At 38.9% G+C, this 26,686-nt stretch overlaps 1 protein-coding gene across 1 annotated transcript in view; it reads left to right on the top strand.

Moving 5' to 3' along the window:
- The window catches only part of WLS (Wnt ligand secretion mediator), a 100,951-nt gene that overhangs the window by 17,894 nt on the left and 56,371 nt on the right, over positions 1-26,686 (top strand). Inside the window, exon 2 of the mRNA XM_039217397.1 lies at positions 23,551-23,823. Coding sequence (XP_039073328.1) covers positions 23,551-23,823 — 273 coding nt within the window. The remainder of the gene's footprint in view (positions 1-23,550; positions 23,824-26,686) is intronic.

Below are 26,686 nucleotides of genomic sequence, written 5' to 3'. Positions count from 1 at the left end.
CCACTGAAGTTTTCTGTGGCGAGACTGGTGAAAGCTTGCTCTGTCCTCATGATAAATTAGCTTGTTTATTCCTCTTCTGCTTATTTCTATCCTGCTGTTGATTAGTGTAATGAAGCAGAAGTCCATTGTGTATGTTCATTGGGTAGCGATCCTCTGGCACCAAAGGGGGTAATTGAGTAGAAAGGCAGAATGCTGTTGGTGCATGGGAGAAGTTAACACCACATGAGGTCACCAGGCTTCAAGCTTTAATCAATGTGGACACAATGCAATTGAGATTTTGAAAAGGGTTTGTTTATAGTGTGAGAGTAAGGGTCAGTAGTTAATTTGAAATGCTGTAGGTGTGTTTTCCTTGAACCAAGAAGGTACAGAGCATGTGTCATAGAGGATTGTAAATATCCTCAAGGGAGGGATGTAATTGGGGTAGAGGTTTAAAAAGAAGGGCATTTAAGAACTTGAGTACGGTTATTATTGACCCATCCCTGCTTTATTTAAACTTTTACCATTCTTAAAAATGGGAAAGAGACTGTAGAAGAAAAACTATATAAGTCTGTAGTATAGAGGCACAGAGCTACCAAGAAACAAGTTTATTTTTTTTTTAAAGCAGTGATTTCCTTTGGGATGATATTAGGAGCACTATAAAGTATTGCTAGTAGTAGTAGTATGTGCTAATTCTAAAAGAATTCTCACTCTCAGAAGTTTACATCTTCTGGGATTTTTAATTGCTCTGGCCTGAATGAGATAGTATGAAAACCATTAACCCCTGTGCTTGTTCATGCTCCTGCCCTTTTCCTTTTCAGGCTCCCGTCTATACCAGGCATGCCTGTCTTCCTTTTGGATTATCTTTGGCATTTCCCTCCATTCTTTCATTACTTCAGTTTCAACAGTTAGAAACACCATACTTTGTGATCACTCTGGGTGATCTGAAGGTAGAGAAGGCCCTGCCCTTCTGTTGCAGGGAGACCTCGTAGGCCAACATCTGGTTTCCACAAATGACTTTGGGAAAAGAACGTAAAGTCTGTGGCAGAGCCAGAGGCTTGACATGGACTCTCAGGTGCTTTGTTGAATATATGTCAAATGTAGGTGCTGAATTTGTACTCTTACTACCTCACATTTGGAGAGTGCTTTTATCCTTATTCAAGCACTTACATAGACATCATCTCATTTGGCCTTACCAGTGGTACTCTGAGATAGGCTGCTGGTTCACCAGGGATATTCACATTTTAAAGTTATGGAAACTCAGAGGGAGAGTTTTTGTGTGGAGTTTTATTGGAGAAAGTTTGACTTGGTGAGATTTGTTTGTGGTAGAATTACTCTGGGGATTTGAAGTTCAATTGCTATATGATGATATGAGGAAGATAGTGAAAAAAAGCTTAGGTTTTTTTTTTTGTACAGAGAATTATTTGTCATAGAGGTCACTGTATGTTAGCCAAACATTACTTTTTGAGCTGCCTCCAAGAAAAATCAATGCCATCAGTGGTCTATCTTTTTCACCTTACGTGGTAACACTCAGATGCTCCCATAAACAACTGTTAAACAAATACATAAGGAATATGTCTTTGAAGGAAAAACAAATTTCAGCCTACTGAGGATATCCAGATGTTTTGATCTTTCCCTTGGCAGAATTGGGTCCTTAGAACCCTGTGGTAAATCTTAAGAAGGAGGTAGGAGCACCTAGATGAGAGTGAAACTAATTTGCTAGGTTTGGCTAATAAATGGTGCTGTGATAACTGAATTCACTGTGTTAACACTTCTCTGTGCCTACCTCCCTTATTTATGTCATGATAGTAAGTATCACCAAAAGGCCATTTTTGATGTTGCTTTGATATCCATTGGAATGGATGTACCATAATTAAGTTACCCAATTTCTTATTGGTGGACACAAATGGTATTTCCAGTTTGGGGACTGTGTATTAGCAATACTGGGGAAGCCTTCCTTGTAGTTATATTCCTATCCATACCTTAATTATTTCCTTAGAAACTTCACTTCTGTGAATTTGTCTTAGGTCAAAAAGCATGCTTATTTTTTTAATGTTTATTTATATTTGAGAGAGAGAGAGAGAATGAACAAGTAGGGGAGGGGCAGAGAAAGAGACAGGATCCAAAGCAGGCTCCAGGCTCTGAGCTGTCAGTGCAGAGCCCAATGGGGGCTCAAACCCATGAACCATGAGACCATGACCTGAGCCAAAGTGAGACACTTAACCAACTGAGCCACCCAGGTGCCCCAAAAGGCATGCTTATTTTTAAAGATTTTGATTGAGACTGCCAGCTTGCCTTTCACAGATTAGTGATAATCCCCATATAACCCATTAGTCAAATCTGGAAGTGTCCATCTCCCTGCATCTTGGCCAGTACTGGGCATTATATTTATTTTAAAAAAAATTCTAATGCGCCAAGAATGTCTTTAATACATGTCTTTGAATACTGGCAAAAATGAATCTATTTTCATATGCTTTCTGGCTATTCTTTTGTGACTTGCCTGCTTATTTCCTTCCTTTATTTCTATCCCTGTAATATAACTTCTTAGAGATAAGAGAAGGAAGGAAGACTTACTGGGGAGGATGGTTCAGCCTAATTCTGTTGATTGCAGAACCTTGAGTTTCCTTGTTGCAGTCTCCCTCTCCACTCTGCATCTGTGTGGTTGAAGAGGATCTTCACCTGTGTCTCCAGGGATGGACAGGTAACCAAGCCACAGTGAGCATGTGGCTCAAGTTAGTCTACTCAGAGTGAATTCTGAGGCTTGTTGAATGCCACCAGAGAGATGTCTTCTCTTTTTCTTACTGAACTTGAACCCAGATAATATGAGCCTAGAACTGTTTGGGAGTTCCTCTAATGAAGCCTGAGAATGAAGCTAATAAGATAGAATTCACTGACTGTAGAGAAGTGAGATCTGTTCACGTAATCTGATTTCTCAAAATAACAACTGTCTATAAAGACTATTCTATCTCTGGACATTTTCAGCTTCACCTTGCTAATTGATTGATTAATTTATTTTTGCTAAAGTAACTTTGAGCAAGATTTCCATTTCTCTTACAACCAAAAGACTCCAGAGTGACACTTACTGTGTCTTGGTTTAAAGATAGGTTAATGGAGACAATTAACTATATTGCAGGAAGTGTATTTGGAGAGTTTGTTCATGTTTCGTGGAATATGTCTTCTGTAACAATAAAAAATAAAATCATGTATGGAGCCAACCTCTGTGAGACATAGCTCATCTAACCAGAGTGGTAGATGAAATGGTGTGTGTGTGTGTGTGTGTGTGTGTGTGTGTGTGTATTGTACCACTGTTGGAGCATCAAGTGGCTGGTGAAGATCATTAGTGACACTTCCTGGAACCTGGCCAGGCCGTTGGCTTTGAAGTGAAGCTCATTGCACACGTACTCCTGCTGAGCTGGATGTCTGTGTGAAATGGATGGCAACAGGATGTCCCAGCAGATAAAATGAGGTTCTTGAAGGCCTAGGAAAAGCTTTAATGACTGCCCAAGCAGAGCAGTATTTCTGGGGATGGTTGGGAAACTTGAGTAGATGTTACAATGGCTTGAGGTTTCTTTGGGACATCCAAGAGTCTGCAAAGCAGAACAGAGAATGAGCCAGCATATTACTGCAGTCCCTGAACTGGGTTAGTGATGGACTAACAGAAAGAAGTGCACACGTGGCTCTTGCCTTCAAGCAACATAAATTTGATTGGAGACACAGGATCAATAACATTAGACAGTTTGTCATTAAGGTCAAAGTTGGATGAAATAGAGTGTGTTCTAAGCATTTTTAAAATCAGATAAAAAGGTTTTTTTTTTTTTTAAGTACTAGAGAGTTTAACCTGAGCCTTTGAAGTATGGGTGGTCATTTGAAACACAGCTTGATATGCATAATCCATAAGACTCACCTCATTTAAGACATTGAATTAAAAATGAGCTTAATACAAAAAGCTATGAACAGAGTATCAAGAGATCTGACTCTGACTACATTTGCCTCCTTAGACTTAACATTCAATCCCCATGCTTCTTCTTACCTTTATTATTTGCTAATTGGACATGGTAATGCTTTCTCTTGGCAAATAGAAACAGAGGCATGTTTTTCTCAAAGCCAGATATGTTGGCCTTTCCACCCATTTCTTTTCTTTTTATTAGAAAATCCTCAGTAATTCCTCAGGATCTTTAGGTTACCTACAGATTCAAAATTTGTTTCGATGGTGATTAAGGTTTATTTTAGTCCTTTGCTGAATTCTGAGGAATATAAAGAGGCACAAAACATGATAATCTGTTCATCTATGGTGTTATGAAAAGAAAGCACTGGATGTGAAATGAACGAATCTGGGAATTGACTGCTTGCCAGCTGTGAGACTAGGTTTGCTTTTAGTATCCCATCGGTAACCTACCATAGATCTGTAGGGTCCATGACAATGATGTATAAGAATATGAAGATGGCACTTATCTTTTGTAATGCAGCAAAAACAAAGCAGCACTGTTTTAGTTGATTAAATAGGCAGGATATTTATAAGAATATTATTAATGAAACAGAACAGCATATTACCAAAAAATTAGGTAATATTAATTAAACAGTTACTATATGCCCAGCAAGATGCAATGTGTTTTATACATGTGATCTCAACTGCTGAGGTGGTTGAGTTGGAACTAGAATCTTTGTCTCACTTTTGTTTTTATGTTTAAAGATCTTAGAGACCGGAAGATCCATAAAGCAGTGATTTGGACTTCTTTAACTTGTTAATTGTATCAGAAAAGAACCCAAAACCTTTATTTTAAAAGCAGTGGAGTTTGGGGGACAAAACCTGGAGGTGGTTGTAAATTGACCAGAAGGTTTACAAATACCCATAAGGACAGGCATTATGTTAGACATTGGGGGCAAACCCATTCAACAGGGCCTTCCGTCGGTATTTTCCTTTGTGAACTCTTTTGCTGAATGTCCCATCGTCCTTTGTTGAGATGAGGTCCTGTTCATCCTGTCTGCTTTCACGACATGAATGTTTTAGGAACTCTCCACAGACTGGCTGGATTGTCTCTCTGGGCTATGAACAGATTGTGTGGGTGATGAGACAAGTAGGAAAAGACTCAGCAGTCAACAAAGCGAGTGGAAAGCTCTTTCTCTGGCTTTCAGAATGGAGCTTAGACACAAAAGAAACTTCGTTAATCATGCCTCCTTTGTAATCAGAATGGTAGAGGCATTTTTTTCAGCCACTATTATTTTGTCCTCTGTCTCGTCTGAGTTAAACCAATTGTTAATAGCTAATCGAGGGGTTAAAAATTTCCCAGACACAGCCTGGCAGAATCAACTTCACTTGATAAAGGAGTGGATCAGTTCTGATTGGAAAACCAAATCAGGTATGGGCCAAGTTTCCTCTAGTCATGGCACTGGTCTGGTAGGATGCCCTTGTCCAAGATCTACATGGCGGCAGCTTTGTGCTTAGAGGATGAAAATTTCATGTGTGTGTGAGGAATGTGGAAGAGATGGGTAAGACTTGGGAGTTTTGGTCAGTTTACAAGATCCAATCACATTTCAGTACTAAGTCCCTAAAATAGGCACTAAATGGAAAACTTCAAGCATCTCAACTTACTGAGCAACCTTGGACAACTTGTTTAATCTTTCTATAGTTGCTTTCTTAGAAATTAAAGAAGGATAGTAATCTTTGGTATCCACTTAACCTGCATTGTGTAAAATAATGAGACTGTAAATGCTTTGAATGCCCTGGAGATGAAGAGATAGGGAACATTCTCTTAAGTATTATTCACATTTAATATGGAAAGATGAATCAGAATAGTTTTTTTAAACCTGTTATGCTTTCAGCACCTTCCTTTTATAAGGAAGTTGTGTGCCTTAACAGAGGTTGACTTTGTAACAATTTAATTTTCCAAGACAGGTCCTGCAAATTTACAACGTGGTTGATTTTCCAAGAGGAAAGTTTGAGGTTAGCCCTGTTCTCTCCATTCCCTGACTCTAATCGTGAGATGTTTTATAATGAATTGTTGGTTGAGGGTGAATCAAGGGTAGTGAAACCAAAGACAATATTAGTGTTTTACGTGAGCGCTGATCAGCGATTACTCTAGCTATCCCTTAACTGTATGTTTGCCTTTTTTTCTTTTTTTAAAGTTTATTTATTTATTTTTGAGAGAGGGACAGAGACAGAGAATTTCAGGCAGGCTCTGCACTGCCAGTGAAGCACCCAATGGGGAGTTCGATCTCATGAACCATGAGATCATGACCTGAGCCAAAATCAAGAGTTGGACACTTAGCCGACTGAACCACCCAGGAGCCCTTTGCCTGTTTTCTTTTAATGGAAATTTGAAACCAAAATAGTAAGAAGTGGCTCTAATTTCCAAGAAAGAGGAATCACAGTGTTTTAGGATTGGAAGAAGAATAAGAGCTACCTGGTTCTTGGTCTATTTTTCTTTTTTACTTTTATTACTCTATCCCTTGGTTATCTGTTTAGAGCAGAAGGAAAAAATCCCCCACAAAGGCTGATCTGATCTCACCGAAGTATTTTCTTCACAGGCATGATTGGAGTTTATCTCTCCTGTTATGGTGATGAGCTGCTGCTGGTGCTTTCTACCCAGTGGGGACGCCACCACCCCTACCTGCTGTTTGAGTGTTTTCAACAGGAATTGACTATTTCACAGTTCTTCAGAGAAGCAGATTCTTATTTTGTAAGGGGACTGGGAACTTGTCTAGTTCAGCCTCACCCATACTGGGGTCTTCCAACAGGGATGACCTCCCTCCCTCACCCTCCCATTCCAGTGATGAATTAACTGTTCTTTAGACAGTGTGTTTAATTTTTTGATCCAGTTGAAACACTATGATGGTTAAATGTTCTTTCTTATCATTTAGTGGAAAGCTGGTTTCCATTACCACATCGTAATTTCCACTCACAAATCCTGGATTTTCCTTTTGAAATAATCTAGAACATGTGCTTGCCTTCTGTTAGGCGGTGGCCTTTGAAATCACTGAAAATGATTATCATTTCTATCTGTTGACTTTCTATTTTCTAGGTGGAAAATACTCCTCATGTGGTGTAGACTCCTTACCATACTTGCTGTCCCTCTTTGGTGATTGTATTCCCAGTCAAGATTAGATTTATCTCAGCTACTATAGCAACCAGCTACTGCTTGTTGTTTCTACTTAAGAGGAAACCACCATTTTCCTGTTTTCAGTAGAAAATCCATAATTTAAAAGTCAACATACTAATGTCCTTAGAACAAAAGCATTTATATTGCTGGTGGCCAGGTTATTGCAGAAAACCTTGAGTTTTGCAATAGTCTGTGCACTGGCCTCAGCATTTTAACTCCTACACCTTAGATCAAACGCATTTCCCAAATATCTCTCTGTACTGGTTTTTCTCACTAAGAGACATAGTATGACATGAGACAAAGAGAGACTGTAGACTCAGATGAATTTGAGTTCAAACCACTTACTGACTGTGACCTTGGATGAGTTGTTTACATTTCAGAGCCTCATTTTACTCACCTCTAAGTGGAGATCATATCTGCCACTTCTGTATAAGAATGAAAATCAAGTTAAATCCCCTAGCCCAATACCTGGTACATAAGAAATTTCCAACAAATAGTAGCTGTTGTAATCATTTATAGTTTGTAGATGACAGCCTGCTGTGGGCAGTCCAGCAGGTAGGCAACTGTAATGGTCATAGGTTGCTGAGAACTTGAAATTCCTGTAGTTGCAGATTCTGAAAAGGGAATGTTACAGAATGGCTCATGAGGTAAAAATATTTCTTCTAAGCCTGGGTGGTTGGGATAAATCAGAGGTTCTCAACTAAGAGCAGTTTTGTCCACAAGGGGATATTTGGCAATGTCTGGAGACAGTTTTGATTTTAATGACTTGCTGGGGGAGGAGGGAAAATGCTACTAGCAACTAGTGGTATGAACAACTAGCATCCTGCAATGCACAGCATCCTATAGTGCACGGCATCCTGCAATGTACAAGATGGCCCCCAAACAGTTATCCAACCCCAAATATCCGTAGCGTCTAGGTCGAGAAACCCTGGGGTAGAAGGACAAGAGCAAGACATATAGGACTACTAAGAAGGAATTGACAGGTGTAGCTGTCTGATGGCGAGGAGCCCAGACTTCAGACAAAATATTGAAATAAGATGACGACTAGTGTAGCTGTACCTCTAACCTCATATAGTCTAGCCTCACAATCCTAATATCCCTTTCTAAGGTGTCAATCCTTTCCAGCTTCCCAGTGCCATGTGCTAGCTAAATAAATCCTGCCAAAGGTTTATATGAGGTTTTTGTGCTTGTTATCTTATTTTTTTATGTTGACCCTACTAAAGACATGCATGACCTAATTGGTCTAGTCTTGATGTAGTGATTCTGTCACAGAAATGGACAACCAACAGAAAATAAATTTAATATAACGTAATAACTTCAGTTCTTTATTTGTACTACCAAAACGTGGTGAAATCACCCATTTCCTTTCCCATGCACTTTGATGCTTCTAGCCTCTCTTCTAAAATCTCTCAAAGACCTCCTCTGATAAAATTGCTCACCCAACCTAAGCCCGCTTCTTCTTCTAGCCCCTTTCTCTTGATTGTGTATCATGAAAACCCAGAGAGTCCACCTAGCAACAGCTGAACCCTCATTGGAGTCAGGGTGGGAGGGAGGACAGGTGAGGGCGTGCAATAGAACAAGCAAAAAATATTCTCTATATCTGTAGGGAAGGTAGGGAAGAGGGGGAGGAGTATAGAAGACATGTTAACATTTCTGGCAATAATTATTTTATAATAATTTGTGAAAATAACTGGAGAAAAGATGTTGTAGTCCCATTTTACTGCAGAGAAAACTAAGGGCTAATTTTGTGCTCCCCCAAACAACAATACTTCTAGCGTATTTCTCAGGGAATGATATCTGAAACATGCAAGTTAAAGTTCTTATGGAATCGGGGCACCTGGGTGGCTCCTGGGTGGTTAGGCATCCAACCTTGGATCAGGTCATGATCTCACAGTTCATGAGTTCGAGCCCCACATTGGGCTCTCAGATGACAGCTCAGAGCCACGATCCTGGAGCCTATTTTGGATTCTGTGTCTCCCCTGCTCTCTACTCCTCCCCCACTCATTCTCTCTCATTCTCTCTCTCTCTCTCTCTCAAAATAAATAAATAAACATTAAAAATAGTTCTTCTGGAATCATCTCTGATTGTTGGGTCTATTCACTGAGTGACAAGGAGAACTTCTGTTTTTAATGACCAAGATCCAGACCTTCTCGTTCCCTAAATGTTGGTTAACAGTTCATCCCTCAGGGGAAGACCACAGGCTGTAGAATGGGCAGTGTGTCGCCATCTCCCACCAGATTATTCTTCTCCATCTGTTGGAAGTATTGTTATTACCAAGTTAACATTTAAGTCCTCACTACGTGCAAGGTGCTGAAATAGGCCCTTCCTATTAATTATTTTATCTTCACAAGAAATCTATAGGGTAGAACTCTAAGTAAAATTTTGCAAAGAGGAAACTGGCATTCTCTAAAGCTCTGTAAGTTCTCCAACTGAACTGCTCGTGTAATAGAACTAGGATTTGAATCCATGTTTTGCTTTTTTGTTTGTTGGGTTTTGTTTTTGTGTCAACAGCTTTTGCTTTTAACTTCTCTTATTCTGGTTTTGTAGAATCTTTCACGTTTCTTCAGCAACATAAGAACCTTACTTTAAAAGCAGTTCCCTTGCTGCATTGTGATCATTGTTTTTCTCCTATGGAATATTTTTTGTAAAGGGTAATCTGGGTACATTTTGAAATACATTAAGAATCCAACAGTTTAAATGAAAAGTTTGAGTGAATGTTAGGAGTTGATGTCTCATTAGCCAATTTTGTCAATGATCTTTTGGCTTAGGGCAATGTGTGCTACAACGTCCATTTCTTCTGAATAATAGACACAGCTCTGGTGAGCTTATTTCTATCATCCTGAAAAATAGAGGTTGGACATGCTCCAAATTATTTCATTGTATTGGAATGTCTTTGTGTTGTGAGTGTACAGGCCACTGGCTGGAAGCTGCAGTGGAGTTTTGCTTTTTTATCCAGTAAACAATTTCATTATGATTGGATTGGACCCACCTTTCCATAGTTTATATTATGGGGATACATTTCATCATGCTGAATACATAAATATGAAGTTTTACAGTTGGCTCTTGTTTGCCCTTGCTTTCTAGGGCAGTTCAGTGGTCTCACCAGTAGTTGGGAGATAGAAAATACCCACAACCCCTTCTGACCTCTAACAGCAATAAACAGAGTAGGATGAGTAAGGTCTCTTCCTCTAACAGATGTGAACATTCAAGGAAAATGAGGGGTCAAGGGCCCTAAATGGACAAGGTTTCGCAGCCTCTTCTCATGGCATATAAATTGACTCTAATTTAAAAGGATATTTTTTAAGCTTAAAATGAATGACTTTTACCATAATGCAGAGTATATAAATTCCCTTAAGAGTCATGGAATTTCTAAGTCAGAAGTGACTAACAGTTAAAATACTACCTTGCATGGTTGAGAGAACTGGGACCCAGTGTTGACCAAATAATGTGCCTGCTTAGTCATGTATCCAGCCCTCGAACTCAGCAATCCTACTTCGTGGGATCATTCATTCGGCCAAGTTTCTTCTCGAATCTGCAGTAATTCAGGAATAGCAGACCAATTTGTGGCCCAGAACTGGAACTGTAAACGTGTGAAGGCGGGGGTGGGGGGGTGGGGGAGGGTGTCATAGAATGTTAATGCTGCAGAAAGCCCTACAGGCTGTTTTTTCCTCCCCACCTAGTGCTCTAATGGCCTCTGCACGCTTTGCACTCACCAAGTGTTACCAGCAGGAGCACCTGTATGTGTACAGGTGTGGGCAGTTCATTGTCTTCAACTGGTTACCTTAGGATGCTCGGATTTTACCCATCTCAGATTTCCTTCCTTAGAAGTTGCAACCTTGGGACTGCCTAGAATAAATCTAATTTCTCTTCTAAATCTCAATCATTCACGTGTTTGACCTTTTCTCTGTAACCTCTTCCCTTCTGGCCCCCTCCAAAGTGGGCTCTTTGCCGTAACAAGATGTCAGCTTTTACATATTCTACCTGTGATAGGATTTATTTTCCTTTGATTCCTTTCCTAGCAAATGGCATTACTATCTATCTGCTACCCATGCAAGAAACTTGGGAACATCCTTGACTTCTCTTTCTCTCTCACATCTCACATGGATCAATAGGGTCTGCAAATCCTTCCTCCTAAATAGTGTTTCCTTCCTGTCATGATCACATCTACCTGTCACCATTCAGAATTCCTGTGTGTTGTCTCAAGAATTCTGGTACCCATCCCATGCTCCACAGTTCCTTCACACCAGGTCTTCCATTGCTTTTCTTTGCTAGTTCTTTGGGAACTTTCATATATAATTCATAAGACCTGAGAGAAAAACATCCTTAGAGCTTCTAGGTAAATAAACTGTTTATGTAGCTGAGGGTTCCTTTGCCTAAATTTCTGTCTGAGCCTGTTTTGTAGATTTGACCTCAAAAGTAGTATTTGATGCCTTTAGATGGGGGTGTTTGCCTTTCACTCTGATAGGACTTGTTTGGAGGATATTAATGATATGGCCAGAATTTTCCCTCTGTGTGTGTTCTTAAGAATGTAGATTTTGCTATTAAATCTTCAAATTGCAGCCATGAATTCTATACATTTAAGGCAAAGGTGTGAACATTTTATCTCATTTTGTCTCCTGTTTTCTTTCTAGCATGCAGGTATTGATCTCCTTAGGGCAGTAGTCAAATAGGATAAATCACTGTAAGTCCTACCTTTGAGAACCTCAGTTTCCAGAAAATATGCTTGAGAGTAGTTGCCTAAACAAGCTCCCACAATTTTTATGTTGGCTACACTCCCTTTGGGAGAAATTTTTCAGAAATTACCATGTTTTTGGGGGTTCCTTGGTGGCTCAGTTGGTTAAGTGTCTAACTCTCGGTTTTGACTCAGGTCATGATCTCACGGTTTTGTGAGTTCTAGTCCCACGTCAGGGTCTGCACTGGCAATGTGGAGCCTACTTGGGATTCTCTCTCTCTCTCTCTCTCTCTCTCTCTATCTCTCCCCCTCTCTGCCCTCTCCCCAAAATAAGCTTAAATTAAAAAAAAAAAAATTACCATGTGTTTGCTTGCCTATTGTCTGTCTTATACACATTCTTTTATGTATAAATTTACTTTATTTCCTGTGGACTGGGATGATAATATTTCAGTTTAGGAAAAGTTCATTTTCTTGTTGTTGTTGTTTGTTTGGGTTTTTGTTTTTAAAGTTAATTATTTTTAGTTATCTCTATATCCAATGTGTGGCTCGAACTTACAACTCTGAGATCAAGAGTCATGTGCTCTGCCTACTGAGCCAGCCAGGTGCCCCTAAATCAGCATAATTTAATGTTAATGTGTCTATTATGACATAAAGGCCCTTTAATTCAGGTTTGGAGGATGCGCATGTTCAAATCTCTATGATTAGTGTCACAAGGAGGAATAAAATGTGGTCCCTCCTCTCACGAGCTTGTAATTCTGTAGGGTTCAGAAGATATGTTTGCAAATAAAGTGCGATGCTATAATAAGGACACAGGCCAGATGATCTTGGTATCAGAGGAAGTAAGGATCACTTGTTACTGAAGGAGCATTGGCGCAGGCCTCAGATGCTGACACATTAAGGCATTTAACAAGCTGAACAAAGGAGGTGGCACTTTAGATAGGACCTAGAACTAATGAAAATATTAAAATATTTAACAGTTATGTGGTGATTTTACTTAATTTTGTTATTTGAGGGTTTATGAAAATCCCCACAATTCCTAAGAGTATGACTGTTAAACTTGCAATTTACCCTTAAAATTTACCTCTTTGCCTTCAATTCTAGGGAATTCAGAAGTTCTAAGGTCTTACATTTTCTTCAAATAATCAGGGAAGGAGATATGAATATTCCTGGCATTTGTGAAATTCCAGATAAAGCCATTAATAAGCCTTGCTTGACCTTAGCCTCGGCTTGTACTCTTCAGCACTGAAGTTTTGACCCTTCAGAATGCTCCCTTTGGTTCCTTTAATTATTTTGTGTTTTTCTGAAATGGGTCAGAATAGACAGAAAAAGAAATTAATAAATTGCATGAAGCTTCATTCCCTAGTATCTCACACGTGCGATTGAGAGACTTTATCATTTCGGTGTCACTGAGAAAACCTTTATTTAGTTCAGACTTTTATCTATTTAGTCACTTCCTGAATGTCTCCATGGATGGAGAACTTGCCTTTTCCTGAGTCAAGTTGTGCCGTTATTTGCTTACCCAAATTGTCAGCGAATTCTTCGTTAGGTTTCTCTGAAGTTAGCCTACCTCTAACTTGTATCCTTGGCCCTTATTCTGCCTACAGGATCTGCTATAGAGTCATCCGTGGCAGCTCTGTCACGTGCTCCTGAGTTGGGGTTTCTCTAGGCTGACATTCCAGCCTAGAATCTGAACCTCAGTAATTATGGGAGAGTAGCCATTAGTTTCTGTCTGTGGATTTTGGGGAGTTTTTTCCACCATGCCTTTATGGAACTCTCTGGAGGTACTTTGTCACCAGCTGAGTCTCCCAGATAAGCCATCCTGATGGTTCCCTTTGTGTGGTGCCCAGTCCAGTGCTAGGTCGTGCCTTGTCTGTGGAGCTTCAGCAAGTTCCCGATCGCCCCCGTCAGTCTTTCTCATCCATCTCTTTGTTCTACACATTACCTCTCAGGTAATCTGAGAGAGCTAATTAATAGTATGAGCTAATAATAAACAAGCAACGGAGAGGCAATGTGAAGTATTGGAAGGAGCACTGGTGATTTTAGTCTGAGCTCTGCTGCTTGCTGGTGGGACAAAACCCATCGATCTTCTCCTGCGCAGTGGGGGTCATTATAATGACTTACCTGTTTACTGTGAGGATTCGATGACCCAAGCATGTGAAAGTGCTTCATACAGTGTAATATGTAGTCCACATATTAGTTAGCATTTGTGTCAGATAATATTGACAAAAGTAGAATATCTGTGATTTATAAATAATCAATTATAAATAACAAATGTGTGAAATTTATAGAGTGTAACAGGTACTCCAGAACAAAGCAGCTGTTTCTCCTACCATGTTTAATTTGGGGCTTTCCTAACCCTAAAATTTTAATGCGAAAATGTGCCGGTAGCAAGCTTCCTCATGAAGTGGGGCTGGTTGCCCACCTTTTTGTCACCCCTACGGCTGCAGCTCTGCCAGAGCAGCTTTGGGGGGCCCTCCCAGAGCTCAGAGATTTCCCACACAAGAGCTGGTTCACCCTCCATGCTGGGTTTATGAGATCATAGCCAAGGTAGTAAATTATAAGATGCTATAATTCACTTTCCATAGGTGGTCTTGGCTATATTCCACAGCCTTTTGGCTAAAAGGTGGCTGATTTTGAAGCCCTGGCACAAACTCAAAAATCCACCCCAGATGACTGGTTAGCCAAGCAGTGAGCACTAACGTCAACAGATGAGCCATTTTGGTTTTTCTGTGGAGGTCTTTTGTGTTTACTTCATGTGCATTTACTTTTTACTGTTTTGAGTATTTCTGGAGTGATGGAGAAAGAGTAATTGCAGACATTTTTCACAGACAGAGGTTAGAATAAGTCATTTGATGTACTTACATTGAATTGATGTAGTCTCTCTTTGCTGCTACATGTTAAAGGTGAGGGTCAGGTTTTTAATCTGAATTCAGGATTTGGGATTTCTCTCCCAATTAGTGTGTCTAATGGTCAGTAGATTTATGTGTCCTTTTGCGCCAAGTTGTTTATGTGCATTTCATTTTTTTTCATAAATGTTTTTAACCCCCACCCCCACACTACACCAGTCTTGAGCCTAAAGTAATTTCATGTTTACCACAGCATTTCAGATACTATGTAAGAGTTTGGCTCTATGTCCCAAAGCACTCTAATTTTTTTCCTCTCAGTTCCAACATTCCTCATTTCCACAGGATCCACGCCAGGCAAATAATGGAAGCCAAGTGGCAGGGCTTGCTTGCTGCATAGGTTCTAACAAACATAGGGTAATTCTTCTTTTCTTCAAAGCTGTTACATCTTTGGTTCTGCAACAATTGAGTTTGCAGGTCAAGCATTTAAAATCTTCATTAGCCTAAAATGTAAAACGTAATATTTTTCAATATTTTTAAAATTAGAATGAATTATATGAGCATTTGCTGCAGTTTCTGAAAGTTTGCTGTCAAAATGGCTGTATCATTTATTCACGAGTTTATGAGGTAGGAAACTACTTGTAAGTAAGTGCTTGACTTTTGTGTGTACGGTACAAATTACTTTGCATTCAGCTCGGCTGTGTGGTGTGTGTGTGTGTGTGTGTGTGTGTGTGTGTATTTTGGTGGTAGTAGTTTAGTGTAGAGGAATGTTCTGCTGTGTTTAAAAATTTAGCTTTCCTAGAACAGATGTTAGCATAATTAACTACTTACTGAAAATTGCTGGCAAGAACGAATTACATTTCACTTAGCATACCCCATTACATGCACTAGGGCATAGCTAGGATAATTCAGAAAATCACTTCTCCACGTCTTGGCCCTGTAGACCCACTTTCAGTTGCCCAGTAATTGAGATTGAATTGTGAAATAATATTTCACTTAGTAATCTAGTGAGGTTTAATTGATATGGTTGTAGTATAGGAGAATTTCATTTTCAAAGTCAGCAGCAGAAGTGGAGTGAATGTCTGACCATTGTAACTTCAGAGCAATTTCAGGAAAGGAATTAGCAGACTGACTCAGTTAATTCCAAAGCACTAAGTCAGTTTAACACAAGTATTTACACTTTCTTTAGCTAGAACTTTTGAAGCTGTCATTATTCTGGGACATTTTACAACTTGTATACCTGCTGTAGCAGATAACTAAGAAATCTCTTTAGGAACTGACCTGGAGGGAACAATAAGCAGAATTGGCTCAAGGAATTGCTAGTTGCCTAAAAACGTCCCAACTCAACCAGATAATATGATCTGGCTACTTCATTTGTACAGTATATCTCACATGTTTCCTTTTAACTAGAAATAAAGCAGGAGGTTTTTGAGCTTGAGAAAGGGAGGGAGAATCTCTGAGGGAACTCAATTTAACACATTTAAAAGCTAATTTCTAAATTAAGCTGAAGTTTCTTTTAGGTTAAATAAGTGCTTTGGGGGACCTTTGAATAAAAACTGTACTTGCTCAAATAACAGAAATTTATCTGGTCTCTTTGGTTTCTGCCACCTATGTTCCTTTTCCTCTTCTTTTCTCCTCCCTTCCTTGAGGCACATCAAAAAATCTTCAACACTCCCTGGAGTTATCCCAGGGCCTGAATACCCAATACGTTTCATATAAGTTCTCATTAGGGCGAACATAGGTATTCAGACAGGCAAAGCATAGAACCAATTTAAGTATATAATCTTTAATGAATTATAAATCTGTTTCATTGTGAAGCAGTGGAAGTTTCTCTACATTACAAAGTGAAAAGTAGTTTTCAGCTACCTTTAGCTCTGTAGCCCAGATGTACATTGTGGGGACTTACATTATCCAGTGACTGCTTTTGTCCTCTACTTTTCTAGATATGGACTGCAGCCAAGTAATTCTTAGTGTGCCCCCCCAACATTAATCCTGTCCTTTTAAATCAGCTTAATTCTTCTTTTAAAATAAAGTCTAGGGGTGGCTGGGTGGCTCAGTTAAACATCTGACTTTTGACTTCAGCTCAGTTCATGATCTCACGGTTAAACATTAAAACAAACATAAAGTTTTGGGGCACCTGGGTAGCACAGTTGGTTAAACGTCCCACTTTGGCTCTCAGGTCATGATCTCACAGTTCATGGTTTTGAGCCCTGCTTCCAGCTCTGTGGTGACAGCTCAGAGCCTGGAGCCTGCTATAGATTCTGTGTCTGTCTGTCTGTCTCTCTCTTTCTCTCTCTGCCTTTCTCCCACTCATGCTCTGTCTCTCTCACTCCCTCTGAAATAAATAAACATTGGGGCGCCTGGGTGGCTCAGTCCGTTAAGTGTCCAACTTTGGCTCAGGTCATGATCTCGTGGTGTTTATGAGTTCGAGCCCACATCAGGCTCAGTGCTGACAGCTCAGAGCCTGGAACGTGCTTCAGATTCTTTGTTTCCCCCTCTCTCTACCTCCCCCCATCAAAAATAAATAAGTATTAATTTTTTTTGAAAAGAAATAAATATTTTAAAAAGATTTTTAAAAATGAAGTCTAATATCTACTTTCAACTTTCTAACATCTATCCAAAATCTTTTAGGAATGAGGTAGAAAATAAATAAATGACATTATAAAAAACAGATAAATAAACAAGCATTTGTATTGTTATAGGTGTGGAGATCATGACAGCAGATTTTTGACTGTCATTAGATTTCAAGAGTTAAAGCAACTCTCCTTGAGTCAGAAGATGGTATCTGTTAGCAATTATGTGTACATTGTTTAAATCGGGGTGTATAGTTTTGTTTTCATTTCTGTTAGCTAATTGCTATGGTGAAAGTAAAATTCTCTGAAATATTTCTTAAATGTTTGATCATTTTTACCTAAAATCATTTTTCAAGCTGAGGGGTTCTGATTATTAATCTTTGTAAACATGACTTACCTTATTTTTTTACATGCAGTTTTCTTTTTTTTTTTTTTTTTTAAGTTTGTTTATTTTGAGAGAGAGCAAGAGAGAAAACAACTGGAGAAGGGGCAGAGAGAAGGAGGGACAGAATCCCAGCAGGTTCTGCACCATCAGCCCAGAGCCCAATGCAGGGCTCAAACTCATGAACTGTGAGAGCATGACCTGAGCTGAGATCAAGAGTCAGGTGCTTAACTGACTGTGCAACCCAGGTGCCCCATGACTTACCCTTTTAACTGGTCTGTTTGCACACTGCTTCCCCTTGTAGCCCAGGGAAGATCAATCTTTGAATAGCACCTTTGTTGCAAGAAGATGTTCTTCCTCTGGTTTAGGTGATCTAGACTTCAAAGACTCCTTGGAGGCCAAGTTGCCAGGGTAGAAGGCAGACCTTTTCTGTTCCCTCCCTGTCACCTTCCTCCTTCTCTTTCCAGGAGAGTTCATGGCTGGCCTCATGGCTACCTACAGGACAGAGATGATGTCTTGGAAGGAAAGAGCCCTCTAAATACAAACGCTTTGTTATCTGTGGATCTTTTTATTTTTCTTCCTTACGTTGCTCTGCAGAGTGGAACAGAGATGGTAGGGAGCTGAAGCCAAAGCACCCTAGTAGGATGATGCTGCTAATTAGAGAAAGCACACAAAGTTAGGCTGATGCTACATTTTCAACTATCAAATGATCTCTTTATAAGTTTTAATACTTAAACTCAGACATCTGCAGAGCTTACTGTGATATGCTAGATATCCTGTGATCTGGCACATGCTCTTCTTCAGTGTCTTCCTCACTTGGCTGTCCCCCTTTTTCCTCTGGCCAACTGACACCTGCTCTCTTTCAAGGCAAAGTCCAGGCCTTCTGAAGCAGTACCCCTGCCTCCACCTCTCTTTACATCTGGTGCATCCTGCGCAAACCTCTGTCCTAACAAGTTTCAATCAGGATGTACTTCTCTGCCAACTTCTCACCCTCCCACACTCGACTGTGACCCACAACTCGGGGTCTGGGACTGTCTGTCATTTGTCTCTGTCTTTAGTTAGCACAATGCCCACATAATAGTGATACTCCTAGATAATTGCTAAAGGAACCTTCTTTACTTGTAATAAAGCAAAGAAAGAAATAGTCTGTGTTGGCTTAAACGGAGACCATGTGTCATGTTAGCATGTTGTTTTAATTTTATTTTAACTTTTCTAGGAGGCAGCTAAGTCTTGTATCTCTGTCCAACTCTTTAATTACGGGTTCTGGAGGGAGTAGGGGCTAATGATTTGATGTTGACTCAACTTTGAGCATGATAGCGGTAGTGGTTGGCTAGATGGTAATTTGTAAACTGGACAGCCATTTGAGATGCTATAACAGGAAGCTGACTGGAGTCAATGAATATTGTTCCAAAAGGAGTACAGGTTTAGTCATTGTTCACTTACATTTTTACTCAAGGTTATGTTGTAATGATGACTGGAATTTGTACCTCATTCTAGTGAATTCATTTCTCTTACCTCCCAAGTATCTTTCTGTTGCCCTTTCTCAGGTAATGCCAGGGTAAATGTAGCATCCAAAATTATAATTACTTTTTACTGTGAATTATTTATTGCCTGTTAACCCCATCATTTGTACATTCCACATGGCTGGAAGGCTGATGTCTGTTGGGTTCACCATAGCATTGAACAGTACCTAGCGCATAGTAGGTACTTAAGAATATTTGGTGAATGTAGTATGAAACTTTGTAATATATGTAATTGAGGAGCTGCTGGATTTTCAAAGAAGCTTCAAGATGAGTTTGTGCAGTTTTTCAAAACCTTGAGTTAGAAGTCTTATTGATTTCATATCCCTTTAAAGTTAAATGTCACATAGTATCACATTTCACAATTCCTGTACCGTAGTGGAGAGGTGGAGGCCAAAAATACTGGCAGTTGAAGTACAGATAAGGAAGGAAAAAATGGCCTATGTTTGACATAGTAAAGGGAACTGAACTCAAAATGGGTCAGTTTTTCAGTGAATAACTCATGGTTTTATGACTTCTGTGCGTGATCTAAATGCTCTCTTTAGCTACCACCAGTTAACCAATTCACAGTGCCTAGGTAAATTCATATTTGACCGGATTGCTCTGACTACTAAATTGCACTGATGTTAAAATAGCTTTTGGTCTTTTTTTTTTTTTTCTTGAGTAAATGTTATGGATGGGTAGAGGGGACATTTGTAATGTGTGCTGAGGCAGCTGGGTGATTTTGCATTACTATCCTAAGAATACTGAGAAGTGGTTATTTTTAGCTTTCACCTGAGCAAACATGACTCAATTTGTTGATGTGAATCCATCCAGCCGCTTCTTAAATATACAAACTCTATTAATCCCTAGAACCATGCTAGTGACTAAGTAGGGCATTCATTACATATACTTGTTAGTTAATTGTGGCTCCTTCAAAGGTTGCAGAAAATGTCAACATTTTCTATTTTATTCTTTTCTCTCACAGTAATATCCTTCATACTTTTTTAAATATAAAGATAGAAATTAAACTTTTTAAATTTTAGACACTTTTATGATCATGTAGTCACAATTTTGGCTACAGCTAGTAAAAACACTTTCTACAAGCTATTAGCTTTGCTTTAAGTTTACTTTGATAGATTTTCTACATAAAGAAACACCTGGAATTCACTTTTAACTGTTGGAGGAAGTTGTCTTAAGTTGGAAATATTTTAGTGGGAGAACATCAACTGTCCATGTTTGAATATCAGAATGTCTTTTTTACTTTCTCAAACAATACAAATATTTTGCCTTTTGAGCATTACTGGAAAAATTGAAAATGTTGAATTATCTTTAGGTGTTTAAGTTATGCAATTTATTTATTTATTCAAGTGTAAAAAAATATTTGTGATTACCATAGTATAACTTGAAATGCACTTGAGGCTTCTCAAGTTCATTGCCATGAGATTTATGAAAATATTAGTATTCCTGGGATTTTTTTTCTTTATGCAAGATACACTAGACTAATGAAAGAATGAAAATAATTCAGGCCGCTACAAAGGCAGGCGCTCACTGTGTCCATTAAAAATGCAGCCTTTGTGCCCGTAAAGTGTTCAGCTTCTCTGTTATTAAGTTTGGAATGTGGTTTTGGAGCTTAGCTGAGGAACTCAGCTAGTTATTTTTCATTTTGGTCTAAGGAGGGAGAGACTTGTTTTTCAAAGGTGGGGGGAGGAAAGAAATGAAAAAAGGTTAGGTTCATTTTAGAAGAATTGAAGTTTTAAAATGTAGTAACTATTTTCTGCAGCAAATAGTCAGTTTGAGTATGTTAGCCAAAAATAGAATTCATGACTTTTGTCTCCCTGTTTCTTTCTCCAGCCACATTAAAAAGCATTCAGTTAAATGTGCCATTTAGTTTTTCTAATGTCAGAGGGCTGTTTGGCTGAGTCAGGATAACCAAAGTTTGATTGATTCATATTTCTAATAAGCTAGATGTCTGATTTTAGGTGGATTAGGTATAAAATGTCTTTGTGATACAGCTTTGGGTTTTAAAGAAAGCCTTCCCTTGCGTGGATTAGTGGGGACTCTGTAGTGTACTGAAAGACTTTCATCTAGAGTTCAGTCATACTATGTTTTTGGGTATGTTTTAGTAGACATTGCCCCAACTCTGCAAACATAACATTTGACTACTCAGAATTTACCATTAGAACAGATATTTAGGGATACAAAAATATGTATTTGAGCATTAAAAGCAGGGCAAATATTAATAATGTACACTTTTGCCTCCTAAATGACTTTCTTCTTGCTTTACATATTTCTCTAGTTGTTATCTGATCTCTATTACCAAAGAAGTGATTTCTGTTCCTAAAAGGTCTGAAAACACAGTATGCCAATTATAATATGCACAGAATTAAACATATTTAAACTTCCCTAACTTAGAATGTTTTCCTTTCCCTGCTCATCTTATAAGTTTTATAAATACTTTTTAAAAATATATTGAACTAGCAGGACCCACATGATGAAAATTTTCAAAGAAATATAAAATTGGAGTCCATTTAAATGGGAAAGCAATCATTGTTTTTGGATAGGAAAACTAAATGTTGGGAAAGCATGCCAATTCTGTTCACATTCATTTGTAGATTTAATGTAATTTCAGTCAAATTCCAGCAAAAGGATAAAAAGGATAAACTTGAATGGATTTGGGGAGAGGATTTACTCTACCAGATACTGATACAAACCATCATTTTATTGGATTCAAAACAATGTTGTATTGAGCTATGAAGTGACAGTCCAGTACATGAAATAGAGCAGATTGTCCAAAAACATCTATTGGTATACATAAGATAGAAGTAATATCCTAAATCAGTAAGAAAGGAGAGTCTGTTCAATAAAGAATAATTTAAATATATAGAAAAAATAAAACTTAGAATCTCACTTCATCTTTTACACCAAACAAATTTCATGTGGTGTAAATATTCAAAAAAAGAAATTGTAAAAAGATAACTAGAAATTAATAAAGGTGACTGTTTATTGAATGTGAATGTAAAAAAAGTCTAAGCACAAAAGCGTGGGGAAAACATAAAGCAAAAGAGACATTCTACATAAATTTGGAACTTCTCTAGATTTAAATATGCCATAAACAAATAAAAAAGTTAAGGTAAATTACTAGCAAAAAATATTAGGTAAATAATTATTTATAGACAACCTTTACAAGCCAGGGGGATTTTGAGGAGATTAAATTTAGGTATATCGTGACTGATTATTTTGCAGACATTAGTTAAAAAATTTTAATTATAAACATGTAATAGCTAATTCTTGTACTTTTCTTGTGCTCAGGCACTGTTCACAATACATACTTTTCATGTTAACTTGTTTAATGTATACAATGACTCATAATACTGTTGTTATTGCCATTTAAGAGATAAAAAAATTACTACACAGATAGCTTTAGTAATTCACCCAAAACTTTCTTAGTGTGAGTTAGTGGTGACACAGGTAGGAATTAGGGAACCAGTATGGGACACCAGGCAGGTTGGCCTGGAGCTGCTGGTACTCACCACTGAACTATTCTGCTTCTTTAAGTGAAGAAAAAGAAAAAGCTACAAACCTATGTATGATGTGATCCTATTTTATAGAAAAATATGTTAATATGTATGTATTTTAAAGTTATAGAATTCATTTATAATTTTTCATCTAATTACACTCGTAGAAAAGACAATATTTTGATATTTTTCCAATAGTGGTTACTTCCCTCTAGTGGGATTTTGGGTAAATGTTTTTGTACTTTAAAATTTCTGTATTTTGCAGATTTTTTTTATAATCATATAACCATTTTACAATCACAAAACTGTTTTTTAATGTTACACAGTTCAAATGTGATGATCTCTTTTGAAATGCACAGATCAAAAGCATGGCTTTTGTATATCTCTGAAGTAGCAGTTAGTGTTTCAGTGTCTACCTCTGATAGGTACCATACTAAGTGAGAGCCTGAGGTCAGCAGAGTTCTTTCGGTCAAAAGCAATGTTAGAACTAAGGCGAGAATCTTAGAAACCAGCTGTCTTGGTCAATCTTAGAAACTAACGATTTCGTTTCTCAGATGAGTGTCCTGAAACCACTAGATTTAACCAATTTTCCCAAGACAAACTGACAGTAAATTGTTCAACCAGGCTTCAGACACAGGTCTTCTGATTTCAAACACTGCGCTCTGTAAAAGTCCCAGAGGCCTCTAAGCTGGTGGGAACTGAAGCACAGCTGCTTTTTGTGACATTTGTTTGGAGTAAGGAACCAAAGTTGTTACAAATATACTCTTTCAGCAAAAATGATGGTGATTGAGGACATAATGGGAAGACTCAGAAATACTTTATGATACCTGTGGAGGTCACTAAAGGATCCTCACCTGGTTTTGGGGGGATCCCTAGATATTGCTGATCCCAATTATAGAAGGCAATATGAAAACTGGGTACAAATGTTGGCCAAAAGATGAGTACTTCAGTGGATGATTTTTCTAAAACAGAAAAACATTTTCTTTTCAGCTCCAGGGCCCACAACGGCAGTATCCTACATGTCAGTGAAATGTGTGGATGTCCGTAAAAACCATCACAAGACAAAATGGCTAATGCCTTGGGGACCCAACCAATGCGACAAGATCCGAGACATCGAGGAAGCAATCCCAAGGGAAATCGAAGCCAATGACATTGTGTTTTCTGTCCACATTCCCCTTCCTTCCATGGAGATGAGTCCTTGGTTCCAATTCATGCTGTTTATCCTGCAGCTGGACATTGCATTCAAGCTGAACAACCAAATCCGTAAGTGTCCTCTCTTACCCTTTAGTCCCTTGGACATTTCTCTCTTCAGGTTCTTTCAGAGCCAGTTCTAATAACAGTAAAATGAAAATATTAATGGCAGAAAATTACCAACTGCTTACTACTTGCTAGGCACTCTTTTGAATATCCTACTAATCTATTTCATATTCCTAGCAGTTTTGTGAGGAGGTCTTATTATTTCATTTTACAGATAGAAACCTTGGGCATCAGTGAGATTGCTTAAGGTCAGAAGGTAAGAGAGTTGAAGGGCTATGAGTCAAACCCATGCAGGCTGTCTTCAAAGCCTTGCACGAAACACTAAGCTTCCCCACCTTTCTAGTGTTAAGAAGGAGCTCATCCCAGCAGAGTGATTTGAGGATTTCTTAATGGTCCCATGTTGAGAAAAGCCATCATATTAGTCAAGATCCCTGTCAATATGGGAATACTAACCCATTTTCTCACAAAACCAGGGTTGTTTGTTTGCTTGTTTTTAGCTTACTGAGTTGTAGTTCAGGATTTTGAGGGCATGGGGGCACCTGGGTCGCTCAGTCGGTTAAGCATCCGACTTTGGCTCAGGTCATAATCTCATGGGGCTTGAACCCAAGAACAGCCAGCTCAGAGCCTGGAGCCTGTTTCAGATTCTGTATCTCCCTCTCTCTCTGACCCTCCCCTGCTCACGCTCTCTCTCTCCCTCTCTCTCTCTCTCTCAGAAATAAATAAAAACATTAAAAAAATTTTTTTAAAGGATTTTGTGGGCATGGGACATATAAACATTGCATGAGCAGGAGATTATTGGATGATTTCTGGAAGACAAATCCATGTGTGGCATCTGAGAAACAGTATAGGGAAACATAGGTTGAGAAGGAAGAAAACACTTTTTAAAAAATGCTTTATTTATTTATTTATTTATTTATTTATTTTTGAGAAAGAAGCAAGTGAGGGAGGTACAGAGACGGAGGGAACAGAGGATCTGAGGCGGGGCTCAAACTCACGAACCATGAGATCATGACATGAGCCAGAGTCGGATGCTCAAACAATGAACTACCCAAGAGCCTCTAGGAAGAAAACATTTTTTACTGACACAGCATCCAGGGTGAGATGGAAAGTAGAAAAGGTGTGTTGGAATCCTCTCTGCTGAGGCATGTCCATGGATTAAAGCAGCACTATTTCCAATTCTAATTTTCCTGTATAAGCAATAATCTCAATATATAATCATTAATTTCATTTTGTATAGGAGTTACCAATATATGTGCTTGATTGACCAATTATTGGGAACAAAAAGATATGCTAAGATGTCTTTCCAGAATGGAGAGCGTCTTCCATTCATTCAGTCTCTTACCCATTTATTTCAAACTGTCATTGAGTGCCTACTACCACTAGGGATTGTGCTGATAGCTAGACATCTGGATACAGATGAAGACACTGTACTTTAAGGGGTTTATAGTCAAGTGGCAATGATGAGCAAATAATCATTCCAGTATGATGTGCTAGGGGCTGCAACCAAGGTGTGCACAGGAGGCTGTGGAAATACAAAGAAAAGACTTTAGAACATGGAAAGGGAAGACTTCCTTGGCATGCACGTGCTTGTGTGTGTGTGTGTGTGTGTTTTTGTGTGTAGAAGTGAGCAAATAGATATTTAAAGTGAGTGTCAAAGAGTGAAAACCCAGATCAGGAGTTGAGGGTGAAGGTGGGGACAAATAAAAGAACATTCAAGATAGAAGGAATGGCTGATATAAAGGTCCAGATTTGCACAACAGACTTTAGCATTCAGTGGTGTATTTTGTATATCACATGTCCATGTTCTCTTGCCTGTTGTCTTCGTCATTGGTTGCGTAACACATTTATTCATTCACTCATTCAAACTTTATTATGTCCCAACCATATGCTAAACACTTAGTATTGAGGATACAAGACTGAACAAAACATGTTCTTTTAAGGAGTTGGGAAAGACAGTGTTTGGGAAATGACATTTGACTTACCAAAAAGAAAGATATGTGCTACAATGAGAGGAATATGCAATGTTGTGACACTGTGATTTATAAGAAATACATATTTGGTCATTCATATCACCAAAATATACTTCATATATATATTTGGTCTTTACCCACAGTTCCTGGCTCACAGTTCCCACAACCGTTGGAATTTCCTGAGTGATAAGAACAACGGGAACATCTTTTGTAATAATATTTGGTGCATCAATCCGTAAGGGTGAAATGGGTGTCTTGTTCATAACAAGCCCTTTCCACCACAACTGGGCTTATATTAATGAGGCAACCTTTGGAAAGCACCCCAAAGGTGGGGGCTGGTTACCAGGGGAACCAAGTATGAACAGAGGGGTGCTGAAAGTGCCACTCTTGATTTTCAGGGAGGGGAGAGGAGCTGGAGGTCGACTCAGTCACCAATAGCCAAAGATTTGATCAATTGTGTCTATATAATGAGTCCTTCATAAAAACCCCAAAGGAAGGGATTTCAGAGAGCTTCCAGGTTGGAAAACCAGAACACCTCCTATGCTACCCTGCTGGGCCCCAAGCTTTGTGAGGAAAGAAGGAGTTCCTTCCTTCCTTCCTTCCTTCCTCCCTCCCTCCCTCCCATCCTCCCTCCCTTCCTTCCTCTCTCTCTCTCTTTCTCTCTCTCTTTCTTTCTTTCATGGTTATTTTTGAGAGGGATGGGGAGGTAGCAGAGAAAGACAGAGGCAGAGAATCTGAAGCAAGCTCTGTGCCAGGGCTTGAACTCATGAACCACGAGACCATGACCTGAGCCAAAGTAGGACACTCAACCAACTGAGACACCCAAGTGCCCTCAAGAAGGAATTTCACTAGGGACCTTGCCCCATGTAACTCTGATCTGGCTGTTGATTCATATCCTT

Source organism: Hyaena hyaena, unplaced genomic scaffold, assembly GCF_003009895.1.
Source record: "Hyaena hyaena isolate Hyena2069 unplaced genomic scaffold, ASM300989v1 scaffold_685, whole genome shotgun sequence".
Classification (NCBI taxonomy): domain Eukaryota; kingdom Metazoa; phylum Chordata; class Mammalia; order Carnivora; family Hyaenidae; genus Hyaena; species Hyaena hyaena.
This window is presented reverse-complemented; position numbering and strand designations above follow the sequence as displayed.